Raw genomic sequence first — 24833 nt, forward strand, 5'->3', positions numbered from 1 at the left:
TATTAATAATTGGAAATAATTGTAATAATTGTAATAATTGTAATAATTAGAAACTCTGATTACAGGCAGATTAGCTGTTCAATTTATACTGAATCTTAAAATCCTTACATTTTGCATAGATTTTATGTTCCTTTATTTTCAGTGGTAATAATTTTTATAGAACATTAAATAAAACAATTATATGTATTGTTAATCTCTTCAAGTACAGTGATGTGATATTTTTTGTCAATATTTTGTACACCTCTAATTAGCACAATGAGAAAGGATAAAGAAAGATGATGTACAGACGCACACACATATATATGATTAAGCTCAAAATACAAACAAGCACTTTGAGGTTTTGGTATATTGTTTAATTTAGTTTGCTATTAAAATGAATCTTATTTTTGCTCTGTTACAGACAAGATAAATGACACAAAATGCAGTATAATGTATTAGCACCTCTAGACACTAGCGTCTTTGTATCGTTTTTAGTACCGAGTTTACAAAACCAACATGGCTACTGCATACATGAGACGTTTACACACACAGCTTTGCTAAGATATTGAGTTTACATGATAAAAGTAGGAAATGATGCGGGAACAGTCACTCGAGAATGGTTTAATACATATTAAGGAATAGTAAGTACATTATAAGATATTAGGTATTGTTTTAAAAAAACTGACTACATCTTTGATTTGGCTATAATGAGTTACATGGTGAGTGAGTTCTGCTCAAATCATACACTGATGATTAAACCACTTTCAAAGTGCAAATCATTTTATACTCCTGTTTCTCTCTTTAACACAACAGACACTGAAGACCAATACGGAACAAGATTAACTTTTTTCCCCCAATTAAACTCATTCAGTGTAAATGCTCTCTATTGGCATATACAGTAAATGATTATTTATGCAATTTCATGAAACCATAGCATGTATTAAAAAATATCCATTTAAAGGCCACAAATTCCTAACTTAAGCATAACTAGCAGCAAATCCAAACTTACTTTACAGAAGAAAAAATGGAAAAACAGAACCATTTCATTCTTCACAAACTTGTAGCAAATACTTATATCTGATAATCAAAACAGTGAAAAAAGTGAAAGCCATCCTTAAGAAATTAGGATAATATATAACAGTATGATTTCCCAACTTTTTAAAATAAGAATCAACAGAAATAAATTTTTTAAATGTTTAAATTTAAAGACTTTTGATGAGACAATCTCTTTTTTCAAAAATAAAAAAATAAAAAAATAAAAACACACATCCCATAAAGTGCACACAAAAAAAGCTTTGTGAAAAGCCACCTTTTCAATTTTAATCATTTTGTAGGAACATGTTTAAAAGACCAGTTTTGGAAGGATGCAATTATTACGCTCTCATCAGTGCTCCCTAAGTGGGCCTTGAACAGATTAGTGTTGTTAGAAAACTGTATTTCCTGTGGAACAATTGTACTAAAGCAAATTTGTGCATTTCTCTCCATTCAAAATAAAATAAAGCCCAGTGTTACAAACTGTGTAATATATTGCGGCTAGACAATATAGTGCACAATTTTAAGACTGGTCTTTATTTTAACTTGTTATTATTTCTACTAAGTATTTCACTGTATAAGAAGCTTCTACATATGATAATAAAGTTCTGGGATACTAAATCCTGAATCTAGAGAAGCAGGCATGTGCCGATATTAAAACGTCAGTTCACCATTAATCACGAGTTGCCCCAATATTACCCCAATATTTTTATTTCTTAAAACAGTACAGGGTTGGTACAGTCAATTTCAAACATTTTCAGGCTCTAGAATTGATTATTGCAGTATAACTCAATATTTAATATCATAATTTAAGCTCAATATACATCAAATGACTGACTGGCAAAAAAAAAACAAAAAACTTTTGAGCTAATTAACAAATGATGATATTGTTATGCTTGCAGAAAGTTTGTAATTTGCAATTATTCAACATTCAGTTGTTATAAAGAGACTGGGGGCTATTTGTAATCTTTTATATTTGAGACTATATTTGGCTAATTTTCATTACCTGCACATTAAAGTTGAACTGGTAGACATGAATAATAATATAATATTAGCAAGGTAATCATTTGCCAGTATGCTTTCTTTCCAGTGATAGGATCAGATTTAAAAAACAAACAAACAAACAAACAAACAAACAAAAAAGTCAATTTCTTTGCGGGAACAATGATATACTATACTATAAATAATCTATAGTCTTAGTACTTTTATTTAGTACTATTAATTGCTTTTATTTTCTACTGAATGTTATATTTAGTCCACTTGTAATGAGAAAAAATATTCTGAATTAAACACAAGTAAATATCAAACATTTTTATGACTTCAAGCATCTCTGCTTCCAAGCAAAACCCTTTAATTACTTTATTTCTAAAAATCCTTCCTCATTATTGAGTGTTCTCATCTGGTGAACAGAATTATGGGATTTCCCTCTCTGAGAAGAATCTGATGCTTCTTCACCTTCACATTTTTCACATTCCAAAACAAAGAACTGTAAAAGAAAGCTGTCTTTATGGTAACTTTACCCTGCCTTGTGAATGAGACAGGCTTTATCTCAGAAACACTGGCCCAAAAATGGCAGCCCCTTCTGCAGCCTCCTCCAGAATGGAATGTAGGGGAGGGGATGATATTCTGACGTGTCCTTGATAACAATATCATGCATGTTGAAGATAGCAGATTATCGGCACATGCCTTAATCTCATCATGGCGCATTTCATTTTAGAGTTGAGAAATTCTACTGACGCTCCATGCTTTTACAACTTATCACTCTCCATACTGGCAAAGCTATAAAGTACCAATACAAGCTCATCTCTGGGTGTCACAGAAATACAGCACTGCACTCCTACTCATACGGGGGTGTCCCAATGACGAGAATAAGGTGCAACTAGGAGTGTGTAATAGTATATAAAGCGTTCAAAGACATAAGACAAGAGGATGCAAAAAAAAAAAAAAATTGTTCAAAGTCCATCTGGCACATGACATTACTTGCAAAATTATACATTTTATTATCTTTTTTTTTATCTTATCGTGCAATGTGCCCTAACCAAAGTGCACTGATCAGTAGCTTCACTCCTGCCTTGTGATTCTCTTTAACAACAACACATTCATTGTTCACTCCTCATTGTTCACTCCTCTTGCACAATTCTGCACCCTCTGCTCCTATATTTAAGTTTTACAGACTTGGACCTAATATCCAGAGTTTAACGCACTGCTGGGTCTCATATTACACTCTGTCTTATTTTGGATAAAAGCATCTCCTAAATGTATAAATGTAAATTTATGAAGATGACAAGGAACAAAAAATATTCAAATAGTGATTAAAAACTGGGTAGTTTTCATTTACTGGGCTCGGTCAATTCGAAACCAGATGTTACTCTGTTCAGTGTTAATACTGAAGAATAGATTTGGGTTTTCTACAATGTTGTGTAGAAAAATCTAATTAATTCAACAAAGTAATAAAACAAAAGGAAAAAATCTATTTATCCATCTTACCATTTGCACATCATTATGAGCAACTATAAAATATAAGGTGCTTAAAATTATTTTTCCTTTTTTGTTTTTTAACGAAAATCATTTTGGAACTTTTTGCATATAGAAAAAGTGTATCTACTTCCAGCTTGTAACTTTCAAGGTCAAGGTCTTTCCAAAGTATTGTCTCCTTCATAACACATCATCACAATCAACTGACTCCCAACACGATGTAAACAAAAAAACCTGCTTACACAGTAAATGACATTAAGTACACTACTTATTTACAGCTTACACACAGAGTGTATGTTAACAGAGGTTAGATAGTGTTTGTATTTGCTGTTATTGAAACTATATTATACTGAGTTCAATATTTTATATGTAATAACCTGTCTAATCACTCGGTAAGTGAGACTCATATAATCTCTAGAAGCTGTAAAATCTCATTTCTTTAATCTGATCTTACACAATTTCTCCCTAAAGACTTCAAAGGACCACTAATTAATGCATGTTAAAGTTTTAGATTTGATATATTTCTATTTATTTTACTTCATTTTCTAACTGCTTATATTCATAGAAAAGTTGCAGGTGGATTATGACTTAGTAAACTATTAAATGTGTTCATATAGTTGAAATAGTGTAACCTTTTTCTTTTGGCTTTGCTTCGATATTTGTGTCACTAGTATTTATATTAAATTTTAGTTTTAGTTATTTAGTTTAATTTTTAAATTTAAAGTTAAATGGACCAAATCTAAATGTGCATCAGTTGAATAGAAGGCTTGAAAACTAAATCCATCTTGAAATTCAATTGAATTCAAAGCTTTAAATTTGTACAACATTCAGTCAGTAGAATTTTAGCCATTTAGCAGTCAGGAAATGAATCTAAATTTGATTCACAGAATTTGAAATGTTGTTCTGGTGACACAAATATTATTTCAGATTTTGAGACATTCTGAGATATTTGTGTATCTCAGAAACAGATACGAGTACTAGATATCCACAAGCCTTTACTCCCTAACGTAACATTCTACCTCTATTTAGATTAGGCTTTATAATTAGTTCTATTATATTATAATGGACATAAATGAAAGACGATATCTCAGTCACCAAAACTTATTATCTCAGTAAAGATGAACAGTTTAGATTTAAGTAACAGCTGCTTATATGAAACTTTTAGAGCGTACATGGGCAAACTTTTCAGCAAAATCCAAATTCAATTTCTAATTCAAAATATAACATCAATAATGATTTTGAAAATGAAGTGAAAACTAAGTGTAATGTTAGAATGAGTAAATTCATAAAAAGCTACATTTTCAAAACATGAATGTACCCTAAATTATTACAGGTACAGACAAATGTACAAAATTGCAAACATCTTTAGTTGAATATATTGCTATAATGCTATATATCTACAGAATCAGAGGCTTCTGATACTGATATTTCAGTCCTGTTTATGGTCGATATGCAGACTGTTTTTAATAAAGTGCAATTCTACATTAAAAAAAGAAAGAAAACTGTTTATATATCTCACATCTGCAGTTTTCTTGTATAACCTTCTGTATAACCCCGCCCCCTTTCTCACCTCATTTCTCAAGTGCCAGAGACAGGGCATCATATCAGACAACATTAACCAATGCAACATCAGCGTATGTATGGTTCAAGTTAGAAATAAGGTGCAGGAGTGATTATAAACACATCATACCTCATTAATAAGCACACAGGGTTTGGTTACTGCAGGGACGCAGGGATTTGGTTATCGGCATCGCACCTTCTTGTGAAAAAGCTCTTTTGCATTGCTGCTCAGTCACAGGGCTCCCTCTGCTGAATGGATACACAACATACAACACTGGTGATTCCTCTGAGAGCAGAGAACAGAGCCTGTTTCCAGCATCTACACACACACTGACAGAACAGACAGGACATACAGTCTGTAAAGACATTCTAAATAAAAACAATGTTATTTGCACAATCAGCTGCACATGAGAACTTAACCACAACAATGCATTATTTAAGAACAAATTTTTAAGGAGCCAATCTTGATTATATATAAAATATCTCTTGAAAATGAGTTCACACAGTGTCACACACTGTTTAAAAAGCCTGCTACATCATTCAGACTCCTCTGTGCATGACATCACCCACAGAGTCGAATAACCTACTGCTTTTGGTTCACCACACACAGAAAAAGAGTTCCAGGTTTCCACTGAAAGCCGTTAGTCGCTACTTGAGTTGGAGAACAGAGGAGGAGGAGGAGGAGGAGAAGGAGGAGGAGGAAGGCCACTAATGGAGTGGAGGAGAGGAAGAGAAGAAGGGTGTGACCCTTCACCCCCCGAGGTCACACTGCTGTTGTCTCCTAAAGAGCTGCTGAGCCTGAAGCACTTCTCCTTGTGCGCCTTGAGCATGTTGGAGAAGCGGAAGCGCTGGCCGCACACGTCGCACGGGTACGGCTTCTCGCCTGTGTGGGTGCGCCGGTGCCGCTTCATGTTGGGCCGGCTGGTGAAGCTCTTCCCGCAGATCTCGCAGATATACGGCTTCTCGCCTGGAAAAAGAAAACAACTATATTTGAACAGTTACTACGGTATCTTTCATTCTGTCACTGTAGTTAGTGGGCTTCTTAGGGAAGAACAGGTTTCATTTAAGATATCTGTTTTACAATCAGAATTATTTCATAAATCTTCATAAAACTCCTCTATTAGACAAATTACAGACATTCTAAATGGTGTATTAGCATGAACTAGTTACCAGTGTGGGTCTTCATATGCTCGTCGAAGTATTGCTTCATGTTGAAGTCTTTACCACACCACTGGCACATGAACTGCTTGTGGCCGATGTGGATGCTCATGTGAGAGCGAAGCTGGTACTTATACTGGAAGCGTTCACTGCAGTTCTGCATCAGGAAAGGCAGATTTACTAGTCAGATTAGTAAACAATTGGCGATAAAAACCTAAGAGTGCTTTCTCACCTACTGCCAAGCCCAAATAAGACTGAAACCAATATTTTTGATATTTGTTCTATTTCTATTTGGTCCAGCTTGGTTATACACTGAACTCTTCACAATAAGTGAATCAGAAAAACAATCTGAGTATGTGGGATGGCATGGGGCTGAAACTCAATAATCATTTATTAATTTGTCACTTCTTGGAATGGGATCAGTCAGAGTCAAATCACTGCAAATCAAACCAGACTTCGGTTCACGTGCAAGGAGCCAGTGATCACCTTGTGCAAGTGCTCTCGGACTTCGGTTCGTGCATCGAATAATCCTAAATGTCATGGGTATGATGATTTCTTAAAAGTTACAAATGATTTGTAAACATCTACACACAAAATTTCCTAAATTCTTCACCTTTTTTAAAGAATCTCAAAGCAAATCTCAAGCAGAGACTGCACCTAGAAAACACCCTTAAATATTCTTATATAAGGACACAAGCAGTGTTTCTTAAATGAATAAATCTGTTGGAGGTGTGCTGTTATAAGAATAATCAATGACAAACTCAAGTGTTTTGTTCCTCTTATAACACAGCAGTTTGCCAATGCTAACAATTAGCTATATATTAAAGAACAATATATACTATTTATCTATTTCTTGTTACATTTAATGATGTGGAACGTCAGTGAAACAAGTTCGTTTTTCTTATCACTTATGTTATAGCCACTATAAACAGTGGTTCCATCACCAGCCTCTCTTTTTTTTGTTGAAGAGATATCGTGTTATTGAGTAACAGCAAGTAATAAGTTCATTTTTTGTGCTAAAGTTACAGCTTTACCTCTGACTGTTCCAAAGCACTGACACTGGAGACTCCTTACATAAATGCTAAATAAATGTCTGCTTACAGATATCTTTACCATACCAACAATTAACCATGTTTTAAATCAGTTTATTTGGAGCGTCCACCATACAAGTCCATAAGTATACTGTTACTATAGAAACAATAATGAATTTATAGCGATAATATGAACCTGTAATTTGTCTTGCAGTTTACTATGTGTCCAGAGTACATTTATATAATTAAAATACCATCGATCAGGTATTTGCATGTGCGCTTTCATATTCTGTGTATGTGGAGCATTGCAATGTACACACACACACACATGCCAGTAATATGGAGCACAATGGTAGTAAAACAAAGCCTAATAAAGCTCTGTAACTCCCATAAGACAATGACTGTAATATGTGGTCAGTTCATTTCTATTTCCTGTGTGCTACATTTTTAAATGATCCCTGTGCAAATTCATGCATCAGAACTGATCTTAAATGATGTAATATATAGTATGCAGTATATATTATATATATAATATGTATGCAGTATACAGCTGTGTGTGCGTCTAAAACTCACCTCACACCTGAAGGGTTTTTCCCCAGAGTGTTGCAGAGAGTGCACCTTCAGAGACATGCTGCGCTTAAACGACTTCCCGCACGTCTCACAAGTAAACGGCATGTCCTTCGTGTGGGCTGCAGGCAAGGACACACACCTCTGCACTCTTATACATGTCTACTGCATATCATGTTTACAGCGCATAAGCCATACAACAAAGTCAGATAAAAAAAAAAATCTTAGAGCTTTTTAAAGCATACAGTGCCACATATAAAAATGACCACATACACAGTGTAACATAAATAATTTAAATGTTTGAGAATTCCCATAAAATAAATTTGATCATTATTGTACCATATTATAATTATACTGTTCTCTCAGATGAGCGTCATGGAGAAAGGAAGATTTCCTCCTGTTTGTTAGGAGAGATTAAACAACACAGCCTGTGTTTTCTGCTGCGTGTGCTTTATGGGGCACAGACAAGGTCAGCATGGCTCTTTTCCCCCAGCGGGACGCTTCAGTCGAATACAGATCAGGCTTCAGTAGATGAAACGAACTTACTGTAAAGAACCAGGCTCTACAGTACCTAATTACACTGCTTTAGATCATGCGTCCTTGTGTGTGGGGTGTTTTGCTGCCACCTAGCTGTGTCCAGGGGGTTTGTTATGCATCAGAGATGCTGTTTGTAATGTTTACAATTATTTCTAGACTTGTAATAATGATATAATTTTAGAAATACCTTATAAAACTATGATTCACCGTACTGCTATGCAATGTATATGGTTAGTTAGTCTACTTAATTTTTCTGGACCGGAAACTATCTCCGCCCCTAAGCTCGGGTCCTTTTCTTTTAAAAGGCAGCTCACTGTCTCAGAAGAAACAAAGGTGAAGGCTTGTTAATGTTTTCCATAGACTTGCAGTTTGACACAAGTAGCAAAATATGTAAAATGACATACTTCCCCTTTAATTAACCCTCACCAGGCCAGGATACTCACCCACCATGTGCTTCCTGACATGTGCCATCGTGTAGAACTTCTTCTCACACACCTCGCAGGAGAACTTCTTCTCGGCATAGCCATGAACAACCTTGTTGTGCTCATGAAGGGACCATAACTTCTTAAATGCCTTCCCACAGGTCACACACTGCAGGTTTTAAAAAAAAGATAACAAAAAACCTCAGACCGCATTCGTCCATTCATCAAGGGCACCTTCACTGTAATGAAAATAAATCAATCATATGAATGGACTTTAAATGAAATCAAATTCAGAATTTGAAATTCAAAGGATGCAATTTTCTAAATGGCACCAGAGAAGCAAGAGAGAAATAATATACGGGCCACTATGTGCTGTCTAAGCGTTTCCACAGTGGAGTTCAAACAGGAAATGACTCGGCACTCTGGCATTAATGGCACCATCCAGCTGTTCTCTCCATCCCAGAGCCAACACATGCATACAGATCACCCACATCTCATCTCACATCACACAGGCGTGTGTGTGCTTCTTCCATGCGGAGAGAGAGAAAACGTGACGTACCAGTGGAAAGAGAGAGACGCAAAAAGTAAAGAACACCAGAAATACCGATGAAAGCCTTTCCCCAAAGACTGTGAGAAGATTATATATATGTGCAGGTCTGTTTTTAAAGGGTGAGCTTGTTTACATGCACACTAATAATCTGATTATTATCTGATTTTGTCAGTTACTTTCGCAGTTACTTTTTATTCTAGTGTTCACAAACAATACAGTATGAAAACATAAAATCAGATATTGTATTTCTACACAATATAATGGACACCTTGATTTATTAGGTGTTTTTTCAGAGCATTAATTAATTAATTTAATTTACCATTTCTGCTGAATCAGTTCGTCTAACAGAATGACCATACCCATACATATTCCCAAATAAATATTTAACACTAAAGCAACTTTATGGTAAATAAAGTGACAGGATGTTTGAATTTTACAACTAAACCTTCTTCTGTGGTCTTTTTGGGTAGCAGAGCGACAGTAGAATTGTAGTCAAATAGGGCTGATCAATACAACCACATAATGTTGATATTGTGATGAATTACATCACAAAACACTTGTCTGAGATATTGTGGGTATTGTGATACCTTTTAAACTTTTTTATGTTATAATTTTGTATGGTATCATTACAGTTGTTACATTTAGGTTTTTTCTTCATTTTTTCATTATATATGTAATATATATATATATATATATATATATATATATATATATATATATATATACACATATATGCTCCATTTCTGTATAATTCATTCTGGCCCAGATGGGACGTCATTTTCAGAGGGAATATTCTGTTGTTGTGTTACGCACATAAATAGTACAAAACCAAAAAAAGTAAGCGGAATTCATCTTTACTGTGTTCCTGCCTCATCCGAAAACACTCCAAGATTTATTGTTAGAGTATCTATTGTAGATTTGTGTTTGTGATGCGCAGAACGGTAACGTAATTTTTACATTTACTGATACACAACTTAATTAGAAGTCATTTTTGATCACAAGAATCCTGAGAGTACCACAGCCATCTGTGGCCGGGAGTCTGGAGAGCAAATCAGGCTGTGCTCTCTGGGTGGGAGGGATGGTATTACTCTCTCTCTCCTGGCAATCACAGCTATGCTAGTCAATCATGGGCCTCCTGCATGTGGAAGAGGGCAGCTAGCACATTACCCTGCTCTTTTCTCAATACAGAGAAATTCTATGTTTATGGTAATCAAACATACACTACGGATGCGATAGACAGAGAGCAAGTTAAAAAAACAAAACAAAACTGGAGTGTTCCTTTAAACGACATACGACAGAGTGTGTGTGTTAGGGAGTGTGTATACCTGTATGCTCTTCTCACAGCTGGTCTGATGGTGCAGCAGCAGCTCACTGTCCAGAAGGAAGCGTTTGCCACACTTGTTGCAGATCTGCATGCGATTGTGTGTGACGTTGGTGTGTTTCTCCAGGTACCAGCGGTTGTTAAATACACGGGGACATTTCTTGCAGGCGAAGTGCTGCTTCTCCTCCAGCTTTACCTTCTGGCCCTGACTCTCCTGCTCCTTCTTCCCCTGTGCCAGCGTGCCACTGCCCAGGCCCTGGCACAAAGAAACGGCACTCGCTCTCGTACCACGCCGCGGTCTCTCCATAATAGCCTGTGGAACCTCTGGAATGCTAAGATCGTTCTCCTCTTCGTCATCGTCATCATCATCGTCATCCTCGTCGTCTTCTTCTTCTTCATCCTTTTCCTCCTCTGTGCTAATTTCCATCTCTTCCTGCCTCTGCTCATAGTCATTATCTTCATTGCTCGTCGTGCGTTGACGAGTCTGACCCCGCTCTCTGGTCTTGCCCTCTGACCCCTTGGAAACATTCAGGGTCTGGTTGTTAAGGTTCACTTCAACAATGATTTGCTCTCTGTTATAAGAGGCGGGGCTTTCTTGAGGTGCCACCTCTTCAGGGCTGGTGCCTCCCTCTGCTTTGCATAAACCCCTCCCACTTCCTCCACCATCATCCTTTTTGTAGAAGTGCTTCGCCTGGGCCTGAGAGCTAGCATGATGTTCTAGCCTGCCCATTGTGTTGTCTACCACCTGAATGGAAAAGGCATCCATTTTGCACTCTTCCTCTGTGGTTTTGCTGTAAAGTGGCGTATCTGCGCTTTTCTTGATTGCCCACCTCGTTGGTGCCCAGCAAAGTCCACATCAAACACGTCGGGCTGTAAAAGGTGCTGCTCTTTGTGAGGCGTGTCCATCAAACGGGTGAAATGTAGCAGCACATCCTCCAGCAGGCAGAACACGACTGTCTTCTACGATATAAGCTAGAGCCAGTTCACAGACAGGAAAAGGAAAGTAAAGATTAACTTTAAAAATATCCATAAATCAGGACTGCAATAAGGAAATCAGCTTTTTAGAAATTAATAAAGCCAGAATATATTAAATTATTCCAATAGCATATGTATTAAAGTACTATATAGTGCATATTAGGTTTTAGCATTTTAGATAATGCTTCATCAATCAAAATGAAATTTTAATGATCCCCTTTTTTTTTTTTAATGATTCCATGTCTACTTTATAAACCTGACCATGTTCACTCATAAAAGTCCACCAACCAGAGCTATACGGAGGACCCTACAGACACATGCTGTCCCTGCCGAGCTTAATCTACACCAGGTTTCAATATGCAATCCATCTCTTTCACAAGAAACGAAGTGGGATTACAGGACAATGTGAACGAGGAGCGTTTGAGAGCCACATTGATATTCAGATCCATACTCAACCCATCAGCTCCCTCCTCCACCTCTCTGTCCTGTCTCACCGAAGTCATCATGAGGCAGAACACAAACACAGGCCAATAACCAATTAGGCAGAGTCGTGAGAGTAAATACCAGCCTCTCCAAACCATTATCCAGATTCATTAAGCAGACTTTTACTGCAACTAACTGCCACAAGAATTAATGCAAAAGTGCTTGTTATAATGTCAGTTGCCACTGGGGGCCCTTTAATATTCAGAGATTAAGAGACAACGTAGGCCTTTTAAAATGTCAAGCAGGACCAAACTAGAGTAGAGAAGGACACTTGGATATCTTTTGAGTTGCTAAAAGTAACCATTAGAAATTAGATAGAAATTAGATAGAATAATCAATGTTTTGTTTTTTTAATGCTCAAGTGGTTTCTAAGAATGCTCCAAGAGAAACCTCTAGTAAACAAAGTAAGGTTCAGTAACAAAGTCAGTGATTTTCAGCTATTTATTTAACAGCAGGCAATTTTGGAATATCGTAGCAATGGTGATTATGTTAATCGCTAACATTAGCTAGGTTTGCTAGCAGGACCTGCTAGCTTCTGGAACTAAAGGTTTTCAGATCTGGCCAAGGACGTGGAATTACTTACTGGGCTCATACCCAGTGCTTCCTAAATCAGTTTTTTACACATGTACTGAGACAGTCTCTAGCTGGAGAAAAAAAAAAAAAAACTGCCTTTTACATTTATGGCATTTGGCAGACACCTTTATCCAGAGCAACTTACAATTATCTCATTTGTACAACTGAGCAGTTGAGGGTTAAGGGGCTTGCTCAAGGGCCCAGCAGTAACAGCTTGGTGGTGCTGGGGTTTGAACTCACAACTTTCCGAGCAGAAGTCCAACGTCTTAACCACTGAGCTACCACTTCCCCTTCCGGCCTTTTGTGCTATGTTAACAATTTTTATCTAAACACCAAACTATATAATTAAAATAAATAAAACCAGGAGACCAAGGATAACTCTGAACAACCTGGAGAGCTCCACAGCTCAGATGGGAGAACATGTTCACAGAACACGCATACCTGGGCGTTATGGAACAGATAGTGGAGAGACGAAATTCTGTTTGGAGTTTTCCAAAAGACATGCTGGACACTCAGCAAATGTGGAAAAAAGTTGACTGAGACCAAAAAAGTGCTGATGAGAGCACAGTAGACATTTTGGCCTTAGCACACGGTAAAACATTTGGTAGAAACATAACCTCATCTCCACAGTAAAGCATGGTGATGATAGCACCATCTTAAGTTACCCTTGGCTTCTTAGTTGCTTCTCTGATTAATGTCCTCCTTACCCGGGCACTGAATTTTGGTGGACGACCCTCTCTATGCGTGACTGTCGCAATTGTTCCAAGGTCTTTTCAATTATAATAGAGCTCTGTGGTATGTTGAACATTTTTTTATTTTTTTATAACCAAACCCTGATTAACACTTTTCCAGAACTTTGTCTGACTTGTTTTGATAGCTCCAACCACACACATTATGGGTGATTTTGGATTTTAGATTCATGACGTACTTGTATAATCCCAATAAAATCCATTTCCATTCCAGGTTATAGCACTACAAAATGTGTAAAAATTCAAGATGAATACTCACGCAAGCCATTGTATGTGGCCATTTCGCAACCAGTCCCATATTTTTGTCCCAGTCATATATTTTTGTTTTTTTTGCATTATCTGGAAACTGGAAGAGAGATTCATAAGTATGACACACAATGTCCTGCCACTGCCCTCTCACCATTTGTATTCAGCTGTCAACGTGACTTCACATTCACGTACATAAATAAAATGTCACCCCAACCACAAGCCTAATCAAGACTCATTATTTCTGCCTGCGTTATTTATAACAGAGTGATTGTAAACCAGGACACAGCATCAGACACGTCAGACAGTAAAATATATCAAATCCTCTCTAAACTCATCTGCTAACACGGGCTACTTTATTTCCTTTAAGAAGGCTGGGAGAGTTGTTATAAAATATTACGCATTAACAAAAAGCTTAGAGATTTATTGTACATAGAACCTCTGATCCAAGAGTGCTTTTTATTGCCAAAATGAAACATTACAATATCAGACTCAAGGCTTAAGCGTATTGTATTGCAAGTCTCCTCCAGACTGGAATGCACTTGGCCAATGCTGTGTAACTCCATGCCAAGCAGAGGAATGCCAACCAGTGCAACAGAAAGAGGGAATAAGATCTCCCCTCGTTGAATGACTTTTGCTCGTGTGAAAGCGTCTTCTCCCATGGCATGCCCAAAAGCTGTTCACATTCACGCCGCTGTAAAGGCCACGGTTCCTCAGTCAAAGGCTTTGCTCCTGTGGCTGTGCCTATAGAGAGCCTGCACATTCTGTCTGAAAGGTTAAAAACAAGCATTCCTGACCAAAGCCACTGTTTTTACTTCTGCTATAGCATTGCAGAGGAGTTTAAGCATGTTTTGGCTCAAGATCAAACAAACCAACACTGTAGCTAGCACTACCTGCTTTAGCTGTTAATTCTGTGGATATTTTTTAGTATTCGTATTAGGCAAAAAGAGACGCTCTGTTAGCACGTAGCCAAATTCATCCCCTCACACACAGCCCTGTTAGCATGATGTAGTCAAATTCATCCCCTCACACACAGCCCTGTTAGCATGATGTAGTCAAATTCATCCTCTCACACACAGCCCTGTTAGCATGATGTAGTCAAATTCATCCTCTCACACACAGCCCTGTTAGCATGATGTAGTCAAATTCATCCCCTCACACACAGCCCTGTTAGCATGATGTAGCCAAATTCATCCCCTCACACACAGCCCTGTTAGCATGATGTAGCCAAATTCATCCTCCCACACACAGCCCTGTTAGCATGATGTAGTCAAATTCATCCTCCCACACACAGCCCTGTTAGCATGATGTAGTCAAATTCATCCTCCCACACACAGCCCTGTTAGCATGATGTAGTCAAATTCATCCTCTCACACACAGCCCTGTTAGCATGCAGTTAGTCCTGTTAGCATGTGGTCAAATTATTTCTCTCATAAACAACTGTATTAGCATGTGGTCATTTCAGTCTCTATGAAACAGTTGTTGCAGTCCTTTTCTCATACAATGTTGTTATATATTAAATTGTACTTTTGTACAAAAATAATATTTATAAAATGCCAATGCAGATAATATGTTTTACTTAATTTCTACCTCTTAATCTGCCTGCTGGCCATCGAGCTCAATCTTTACACTGTATGATTTTCTGCTCAGAAAAAAGTTGCAAAAGAATCGTTAAAGTAAAAATCATACATCGTGTTAGAACGCATAATATGCAGTGCTCACTGGCATCGATTTAGTGCTATTGCTACCAAAGACAGCTAACGACAAAACGTTTGATGAAAATTAGTTCAAGTGTGCGAGTGACCAAAACATTCACCTAAAATTTACCAATAGGAGGACGATGTGAAACTTACGGGTCAGGTACAAACAGTGGCAATGGCAAAACGTAACAAATGAAACATGCTAATAGACCAAAGAAATGTCTTTATTACATCAAGCTCGCTCTGAGGAGTGTTTGTGTTTATGCGAGCCCGTTTTCTCGCTGATTGATGACGTAAGCAAAACGTAGTAATTTTCTTTAATCGCAGATCTATCGTTAGAGGATCTTCATGGAGAACATGACGATACAGTCTGTAATAAATCACACACTCTGTAATAAAATTCAGCCAAGATTTTGTTACAATCATCTCATACAGTTAATCTTAAAAGACAGCTGAAATCACACAGTCTGCACAAAACTGCATAAATCGCACTAAACCGACATAAGAAAGCTAGTTTCTGCCAAGCTAGTTACCATGAAGCTAAAAAAGTTCAAAAAGCTCTAACTTAGTGCTCCACTTTCTGTGCTCATGACAGGGTCTGGGAGTTAAGGGACTTGAGTGACAACCCGAATAGCTGGACTAGGCACAGAATCAGACTTCATCTCCCTCAGTGGACAAGGCGACTGAGCAAACACACTGTTAGCACTGATCTGAACACACACACACAAACACACGAGAGATCATTGTTCATGCGATCTCTCTACGCAGTATAATAAAAGACTATGAGAAATGTTTCTCGTGGTATTGGCATGTTTAGTGTGGTGGTGATGCGGAAATTCCAGTGAAAAAATGAGATTTTATTAAAAATTTCTTTATAACAAGCTGAGATGAAATAATCAACTAAAATCAATTAACTGCACTGTGTCATATTTTAGAATAAATATTACTTTTGTATGTATATTTTTGTATAATATTATGTTTACATAATCAAAAAAAAAAAAAAAGATCCCACGCTCTACATTTAGAAATGTGTTCTGAATAAATGTGAGTAATTTATGACGTTTTATTTTTCATATTTGTTATAAAAACATATTTGTTTCATTAGTATTTTTTTTACTTATAATATAAAAAGAAAAAACCATAAAAGTGATATGACAAATAGATTTTTTTTTCTGTGGTTGAATTTTAAATGTGCTTGTAGAGGGAACAGGAAGACATTTAGGATCAGGCTAACTGCTTGTTTCTGGGAATAAAAAAAATATGACTATGAATTAAAGATGGTGAATTTTACATGGATCCAAAGTGAACTAAATACCAGTGACAACACTGCTGTGGGTAAATAAACTACAGAATATTAAACGGTACCTTAAAATGATCTTGTGACTTTCTTTCTTTTTATAAAATATAAACAGTGCAGCTATACTGAGCTACAGCAGTAAAATATACATAATGTAGATCATTTAGTAGAGCATATTATTATGAAAAAAAAGCTTAACCAAGTCCTCTTAGAGGCCAACGTTCATGATTACATCCTAGAAAATATAATCCAGCATCTTAAAGACTGAAGCAAGACAAAAAAAAAAAAGACCTGAAAGACCTGCAACTATTTATAAAAATGCAGTCTCCAAACCAAAAATGAAAGGTACACAGAAACCTTAACAACATGCTAAGACGGCTAAACGTCCTGTGACGCCCTTACTCTCTGACTGTCTGTCTGGCCAGAGCGTAACAGGAGATGTTACGGTTGAGCGATCTGCCTGTAGTAATAATAACCCTAGGATTCCGAGCTTCTCCTCAGACTTACACCAAGAACGATGTGAGTAATCTCCATCCTCCTGCCCTCTGCTCTCTTCCTCCGTCTCCGCTGCCAGCTGATAGAGCGGCCTGGCTCGCTCTGAAAGCTACGCGCGTGCTTCACACTGCTGCTGTCGGTAAATTGAGAAGTGATTAAGCAAACAATGTCCTAGTGCCAATAATCCAATGCACGCGCTTCAGTCCAGATGGTTCTGGTGAATGCTTATGAAACTGATAATTAATGTAATGTCTCCATGACAAGACACGATAAACAAAACAGTGAGCCAGTCAATGTTACAGAAGGTACATAAAGGTGATCAGTCAGAAGTCTGAAGTCACTCTAAGGGGACACATGCAGCCAAATCATACCAACAAAATAAATAAATGCCCCTCCACAGCATAACAGTGATATTGTATTTTCCTATAATTTGTCACCAGTGTGTATGTTCATCTTACAGTAATTCAAATACTAATTAAAGTGGATAATGATGTGTATAATCTTCTAACTCAGTTTGACTGGCAATGATGATTTTACCCAAGGTAAGTAAGTATGTGTGTGTGTGTGTGTGTATTTGTGTGCAAGACTCTCAGTGCGCTAGTACTCCTCCTATGTCCTCTTGGCCAAGGTGAAGGAGCAGAAAAGAAGAGGAGCGGCAGTGGAGGGAGAAAATAGATTTTGTGTGTGTGTGTGTGTGTTTGGTCCTGTTCAATACACCTTTTTCGAATACATCCCAGAGATTTTGTCCTGACCTTGGTAGACACTGCTCACACACCTCTCTCTCTTTCTCTCTCACACACACACCCCCCGAAGAGGCCATTTCAGGTGACACAGAAATTACACAGCAGTTATTATGACCTTACTCTGTGAGTGTGTGTATGTGCTGAGAGAAAGGAAAAGATGGAAACACAGAGAGAGGGCTGTAATTTTGAGCTCCTATAAATTTTGTGAACAGTGCAGATGTGTGTGAGGACCAGCAGGCAGCCATAAACACTTCAGACGCCACAAAGGAGCTGCAGTTATAAAGGCTACAACAACAAAAATGCTAATAACAAAATCTAAACCGTCCTGTCCTGGTGCTGAGTTCACACAGAGTTTGTACTCTCATCTTTCAAGCAAATACAGCTGACAGTTCGAAGTAGTCACAATGACACACAGAAGAGACATTCTGGCTGAAACCACAAACACAAAAGCTGAATTATTATACACAGCAATTAAAGCCATGGTAATTACTGGTTAATAATGCTACACAATGTAAATGTTTTTTTCGGTGTAAATCATGGTGTGCCTTCAACGTCCATCCACTTAACATTAGACTCACTAATGTCACCCCATTTTATCTATTGCGAGGTTTTGAGATCTGTACTATAGACACTTGCGAGTAACTATGAGTTTAAGTCTGGAGCCACCGACATTTCCTGGGAGTGTGACAGATTAAAGGAAAAGTCCACTGTGAAACACATTAAATGTATTGATACTGAAATATTTGTGATGCGCTTAATGATTCTGGTGTTAGCGGTTACGTGTCGTTATGAAGTCGCAGGGGGACACTGTTACTGCTAGCACAGTTACAATGGCGTTTAACTGAAAAAATTCAGCTCTCTCAAACGTAAGGGATAATGGTATGGTTTCGCTGTTAGCTCCTAAAAAGAAAAGAGCAAGAATTTCTTTTCATGCTCGCCATTTTCAAATGTCATGTTAATGAAAAACCCAATGTAGAAGTAGAGGAGATGCCAATCGTTGGACTGAAATTCCCATAAAGCAATGTAGCTACAGGTTACATAGAGACTCATTAGCTAGTTAGTGATCTATAAGAAGACAAGAGCGATGGCATTGACGGTGATATCAGCATAAAAGTTGAAGCTTTGGAAGCTGATCTGTTTGAGAAGAGTGTACAGATGAGGTGGTGAGAGAGCTGGACAGACTAAAAGACTAAAGCTCTGCTGCAACTCTCTCTTTAGGTAGAGATGAAACAAAGGCTAAAATCCCACTGCACCACCATCAGCATTGTGGGTAATGTAGGAAAATGTTGACCAAAGTGAAAAGAGACCAACGAGACCAACATGTTGATGAAACTAAATAAGACAACTTAGACAACACTGAATATCATATGTTACTTATAAAGGAATCAATCATTTAAGAAATCAAGTTCAAAATAATTGCAGTAGCCCTTTCACAAAACACTTCCTGTTTTATTTCCTATTTGGCCTCAAGTCCTCAACTCAATCCTGCTGACTATCAGTGTCATCTGTGTTTTTCTGGTTCTGAATAGCACTGATGTATTACAGATCTGCTTACACTAATGCTGACTGTGTTCGCGCTGGCCTCTGGTGTGGATTATAAGCAGGATTAGTGCAAAATCCTTAATAAAGTCTAGAAATACATCCAACTGTCTCTGGTTCCTAAGTGTTACAGGATCAAATTACTACAATCTACTGTCCAGAGATATTCCAGATTTATGAACGATAAGGAAACGAGTTATCAAGAGGACTTTTCTGGGAATTAGAGAGACAATCCATCCTAAAATTCTGTCCTCAGGTTAGTTAAGAAAATCTAGAAAAATACGCAAATTCCTGTCCATGATCACACTAAAATTCACTTTCATCCAAGCGAGGCTAAATCCAGTCCAAGTCGAGTAGTTCTACGTTGCTCTCAGCCATGCTTGGATTTGAACCTGAACCTTAACCACAGAGCTCTGTAACGTGCAAATGCTAGCAACACCTCGAGAGACTTAAAAGCTCTGCAGTGGAGATTAATATTTTGGTCAAGCAGAAATGAAACTCGTGATGACTCACCTTTCTGACGGATTTAGCAAAGCGGCCGAACGTGGAGCGAGTTAATGTTAGAGTTTCTCTCCATCCAAGGAAAGCTCAGGAAACTCCTCTCGAGCATCAACTAAGAAGTAAAATTTCACGGGAAATCTGAGTGGAACTGATCAGCTTGATTAGACATGATCAGTCTGATCTATTGAGTATAAAGTAATCGATTAAACCAATATGGAATTTAGTGGAGAGAATAATTTGCAGTACTGCTTGCATATTTAATTAACTCCATTCAAAATCTGGGCAAAAATAAATAATTCAAACCACTTTTAACTCTAAGAGCTCTACTGTTGCCTTTGACCATATCCTGTTTCCCTGGGGTATAATAACGAGGTTGCACACATGTAAAATCCCTTTATCATTCATTACCATTGGGAAAACCAGATTATACAGATGGTTGTTGACCTGCTAATAGATAAACAGTTAAAAAAATATTGGATGTGTCAGATCACTGATGTGGTCCAGAGATACAGAGTGATGACAAACATCAATATTTCTGCTTGACTCAAAACCTCAAATGAAATCCAAATGAACAAAGAAATGGATGCAAGAACAAAATCATCTCTGGAACATGAAACGTTCTGCAGGTAGGAGGATCCTGAATTTTTTACAAGGGACTCTAACCTCGTTAGACATTACAGGAGGAGATTTAGTGTTAGTCTCAGTGATATTATCTCCAGGGCAAGCTTCACCAAACAATAAGATGCAGGAGTAGATCATTTTGAAACCAGCTTTAAAAAAACTGCACAATTTTCAAGTCTAAAAAACCCTTATTCAAAGTATATATTCATTTTTGTCCATTTTCATCGCAATAATTCTGGGGTTTGTGATTTCATGGATTATGCCTCTAATATGATTTGTTGAAAAAACCACTAGTTAAAAAAAAAGTTTTACAAAATGCAAATGCAGGTATGGTGTCAGAGGTTTGATCAGTTTTCTTAAAACATGTTTTCTTTAATTTTAGCTTGAATATAAATCTGACTTCCCTTCACAACAGCCCAAAGTTTTCAAATTATATAACAACATGCCCATCCATGTCCTATCTTCCTGGCTTCCTCTCTGGCGCCTAATAATCATCATGACCTCCAGTCAGACCGTACTCTGTGTGTGTGTGTGTGTGTGTGTGAGAGAGAGAGAGAGAGGTTACAGTGTCCTCAGTGAACAGGAGCTGAGTCAGGACTTCTTGCCAGAAGGAGAATCTATGAAGCTGGCACCTTCCGGACACATAAAACAGGATCACAAACGCCGTCCAGTTACTCCGCATGCCAACACAATCCTCAAGCAGAGACTCTGATTTCACTAAACAGCTGTGTGAGGAGCTGAACCTTAGAACCACTTTTACAAACACTCAAAGATTGCAAATATTGACCAATAAGAAAGCAAGCTCTCGATCTGATTACATCTATGGCTCATAACTTGATGATTTCCCAAGATATTACATATTACTTCACCACACAAAGTTGAATTCTTTATTATTGTCTGATGATCGACATTACCAGAAGATTTTGATTAATTTTCTATAACAGCAGCTCTGACAGTAGTTCCGGCTGCAAATCACAAGTTTATATTAATGGACTTGTAAATTGGATTAATTTAGTTTCGCTGTTAGCTCCTAAAAACAAAAGCGCAAGAATTTGGATTAATTTAGAAATTTAAATGAAAGCAATTGTATTAATTTAGTTCAGGTATGGGTTATGTGTATACGCTAAATTTCATGAGAACAGTGATTAGGAAATGAACACAAACGCATCAGAGGTATTAGATGAATCCCACTTAAAATTTAAAAGTATTTCAGTGCAGATTAAGTGAGGATCCTGGAGAGTTTTGCACGTTCTTATGCAAGCGTACATTTTTCTGAAAAAAATTCAGAATCATAAATCAACTGCTTTTCAGGATGAAGTACTGGTTTACCTTTTATTCCCATTTAATGACTTATGTCTCTACCAAATACTTAATTTAAAACCTATTCAAGACCTTTTATGGCATGCTTTTCTGCAAAAAGCTTTCAGAAACCTGAAACTCTGTTCAGTTCCATTTCAGGACCCTGAAAAAGGATTACAACTCCTGCTTCAGAGCCCCAGATGTTCATAACACCCACTCGGAAAACACACAGGCTCCCAACCAGAAGCTAAAGAGAGTGGACTCTGACCGCTGCAGTACTGACCCGACCCAGTTATTAACCTGAGTATCCAGATGTGAGCTGAAGGCAGGATTACTGCACCGCTGCACCACTCCTAATGAGGAGGATCCTGAATCGACCCCAAAGCAATAAACACCCTCACATGAGCCCTCATAAGTGAAAAGTGATACTGATTACACGGACAAATAAATATTCTACTATCCATTAGGCATGCACTGATTTAAATGAAAGTGGTCATCATATTTTATCACAATATATCTTAATATTGTACAGTATAAAAATGTCTTGTTGCGCAGTCTTTTGTCGGTAAATAAACGCTAGCTGAGACTTGTTTGGGATTCACACACGTCACTTCAGAGTGGCAATTTGCTTACAATCATTCACAAACCTCTCAGACTGGTTGATTTGAGTTGAACTGTTTGTAACCATTATTTGATGTGTCCATTGTAATTAATTTTGTGTATCACATACCTCGATATGTTAATTAAAAAAGTGATAGGCTATATTCTGATTCAGTATTATGGTAACATTTCGAGTTCAACTGAAGAAAGTTTTTCAGGAGTGGGAAGCCACACCTTCTTCATTAACTGACAGACAGAGGCCATGTCTCCTTCACTGGGACTGGCACGCATAGAGGCCACGCCTCCTTCACTGAGAATCACAGACAGAGGCCACACCTCCTTCACTGGGACTGACAGCTCAGGGCTGAAAAATCCTGCTCCTTGCACTGTGTTAAAACCCGACTGGTTAAGCTTTGATGTTAATGGTTAAATGATGGCGTGAAATAGTTTGATCCAAATTGTTTGCTTTTGTTGGTTCACATGAATTGTGAGTAATGCAGTGAAACATCTGGCACATCTGATATAGATCAGGAAGATCACAGTACATAACAGAAAAATGATTGATTAGACTGCATAAAATAGCCTTGTGTGATATAGAACTGCAATAAAGATTAACAAATGTACCTAATTTAACGGGAAGTATCACTGCCTGAAAAGTTGAAGGATGTTGTCCTTAGGGGTCAAAGGTCAGGGATGCAATTCAGCTGGGAAGGATAAAGACCTACATTAATATGCAGCTGCATTTATATGAATCATGCATTACCAAACTGAGGTGCGAGGATGCTGAAGCAGTGAGAGAAATTACACACAAATGCAAAGTTTTTTTGGTAATGCTACAGCGGCTGGATTGCCCTCTGCAATAAAAAATGCCATCCATGGAAGACAGACATCCAAGTGCAACAGTCCTGCATTCACATATTCATAAATTCTGCAAAGTTTGAAACTTTTTTCCACACATGCAGAAGGAGAAACACAGTAAACCTGGTTTAAGGCCATCAAGTCCAAAGGCAGACTCATGTGCACTGCACTTGTTCACTAAAACACAACCCTGAATCCGTGCCTGAAAAAAACACTCATACTAAAAATCCCCCAAAACCAAACCCTCGCCTTGCAGGCACTTCAAATAACATTTTATTTGCAATCCCTCTGCACATGCACACCAAACGGCTCCAGTCACGACCTGAGGGAAATTTAACTCTTCATGTGCAGAACTGAAGCTCGTGAATCCAGCTGCGTTCCTCAAAAGCTTTTTTTGCGACTCAAACTTTAGTTAAAGCGCAAAACATTGGCGGAGAAATGCTCAGCCTCAGAGCTCAAAGTGCACAAACTGCAGCCGCCTTCATGGCTGTGCTCAAGTCAGCGGATGGGAATAAAGGACGCGTCATGAGCAGGAAGAAAAAGCTGGGTTTGTTTACCATGCTGCTGATCCGCCAGCGCTTCACTCCGCCGCTCTCAGGCCTCCGCGCGCCATCAAACACCGAGACGCGGATTTTTCACATTTCTCCTGCTTTCTCCCTCACTCACTCCACACGGGTTGCCAGATTGGAGCAACTGATTTCAATTCAGTCCCGGTTTAAAACTCCTCCCTCAAATCACTGTTAACCTGCTCCAATGTGTAGATTATATAAAGTCAGTTTACATCATGTGTCTAAAGTAAATAACACTTTCTATGTAAGTTAGGATTATTATAATTATGATTATACAAATCTGTTCAATAGGTGTAATAACTATTATTATTATTATTATTATTATTATTTATATGTATTAAAATATATTTAAATAGCATTAGCATTTTACAAGATAACTGGTAACTGGTAATATGTATAATATATAAATATTAACAACAACAACAACAACAATAATAATAATAATAATAATAATTATTATTATTATTATTATTATTATTATTATTATTAGAATCTGGAGTAGGCCTACTGTTAATTTGCAAATCATGATGGCAAAAAGAAAAGTATCAGAGTTATGAACAGATCACCTTGTTTAGCCTATTTACACATCAGTTTTATAAATAGAATTTTTTAGACGCCGGTTGTGTCTTTTTTGGATAATAATTGCTTTATCATCAACTATAATTTTTAATTTGATTGTAAATCAATTATTATAAAAAAATAATTATGTTTGTTGCCTCAATTCATGGATCAATCTAAGTCATCCAGTCATTACACCTTTAATAAACTATTCCAGATTTATTCCCCCTTTGCTGTTATAATAAGCTCCACTCTTCTGGGAAGGCTTTCCACTAGATTTTGGAGTGTGGCTGTGGGGATTTGTGTTCATTCAGTTCCAGTTCATCCCAAAGGTGTTCAGTGGGGTTGAGGTCAGGGCTCTGTGCAGGACACTCGAGTTCTTCCACTCCAACCTT

At 37.5% G+C, this 24833-nt stretch overlaps 1 protein-coding gene across 5 annotated transcripts; it reads right to left on the reverse strand.

Moving 5' to 3' along the window:
- Nucleotides 1-137: 137 nt before the first annotated feature.
- On the reverse strand, nucleotides 138-24027 carry zbtb47b (zinc finger and BTB domain containing 47b). 5 transcript variants are annotated; one of them, XR_003404146.3, is made up of 7 exons: nucleotides 23869-24027; nucleotides 10637-11604; nucleotides 8783-8930; nucleotides 7809-7924; nucleotides 6217-6361; nucleotides 5634-6013; nucleotides 138-5295 (listed from the first exon to the last, which is right to left on the reverse strand). XR_003404146.3 is itself a non-coding variant. In XM_053227924.1 (7 exons), the coding sequence occupies exons 3-7, from the start codon at nucleotides 11396-11398 to the stop codon at nucleotides 5688-5690; spliced, it is 1497 nt and encodes a 498-aa protein (XP_053083899.1). In that variant the 5' UTR covers nucleotides 11399-11604; nucleotides 23078-23157; nucleotides 23869-24027; the 3' UTR covers nucleotides 138-5687. The 5 variants fall into 5 exon arrangements, 3 of the variants coding, with proteins under 3 accessions (XP_053083899.1, XP_026793597.3, XP_053083900.1); XR_008300726.1 differs by having other exon boundaries at nucleotides 138-5376; XM_053227924.1 differs by adding an exon at nucleotides 23078-23157 and having other exon boundaries at nucleotides 138-6013.
- Between the last annotated feature and the right edge of the window lie 806 nt (nucleotides 24028-24833).

Source organism: Pangasianodon hypophthalmus, chromosome 22, assembly GCF_027358585.1.
Source record: "Pangasianodon hypophthalmus isolate fPanHyp1 chromosome 22, fPanHyp1.pri, whole genome shotgun sequence".
In the NCBI taxonomy this organism is placed as follows: domain Eukaryota; kingdom Metazoa; phylum Chordata; class Actinopteri; order Siluriformes; family Pangasiidae; genus Pangasianodon; species Pangasianodon hypophthalmus.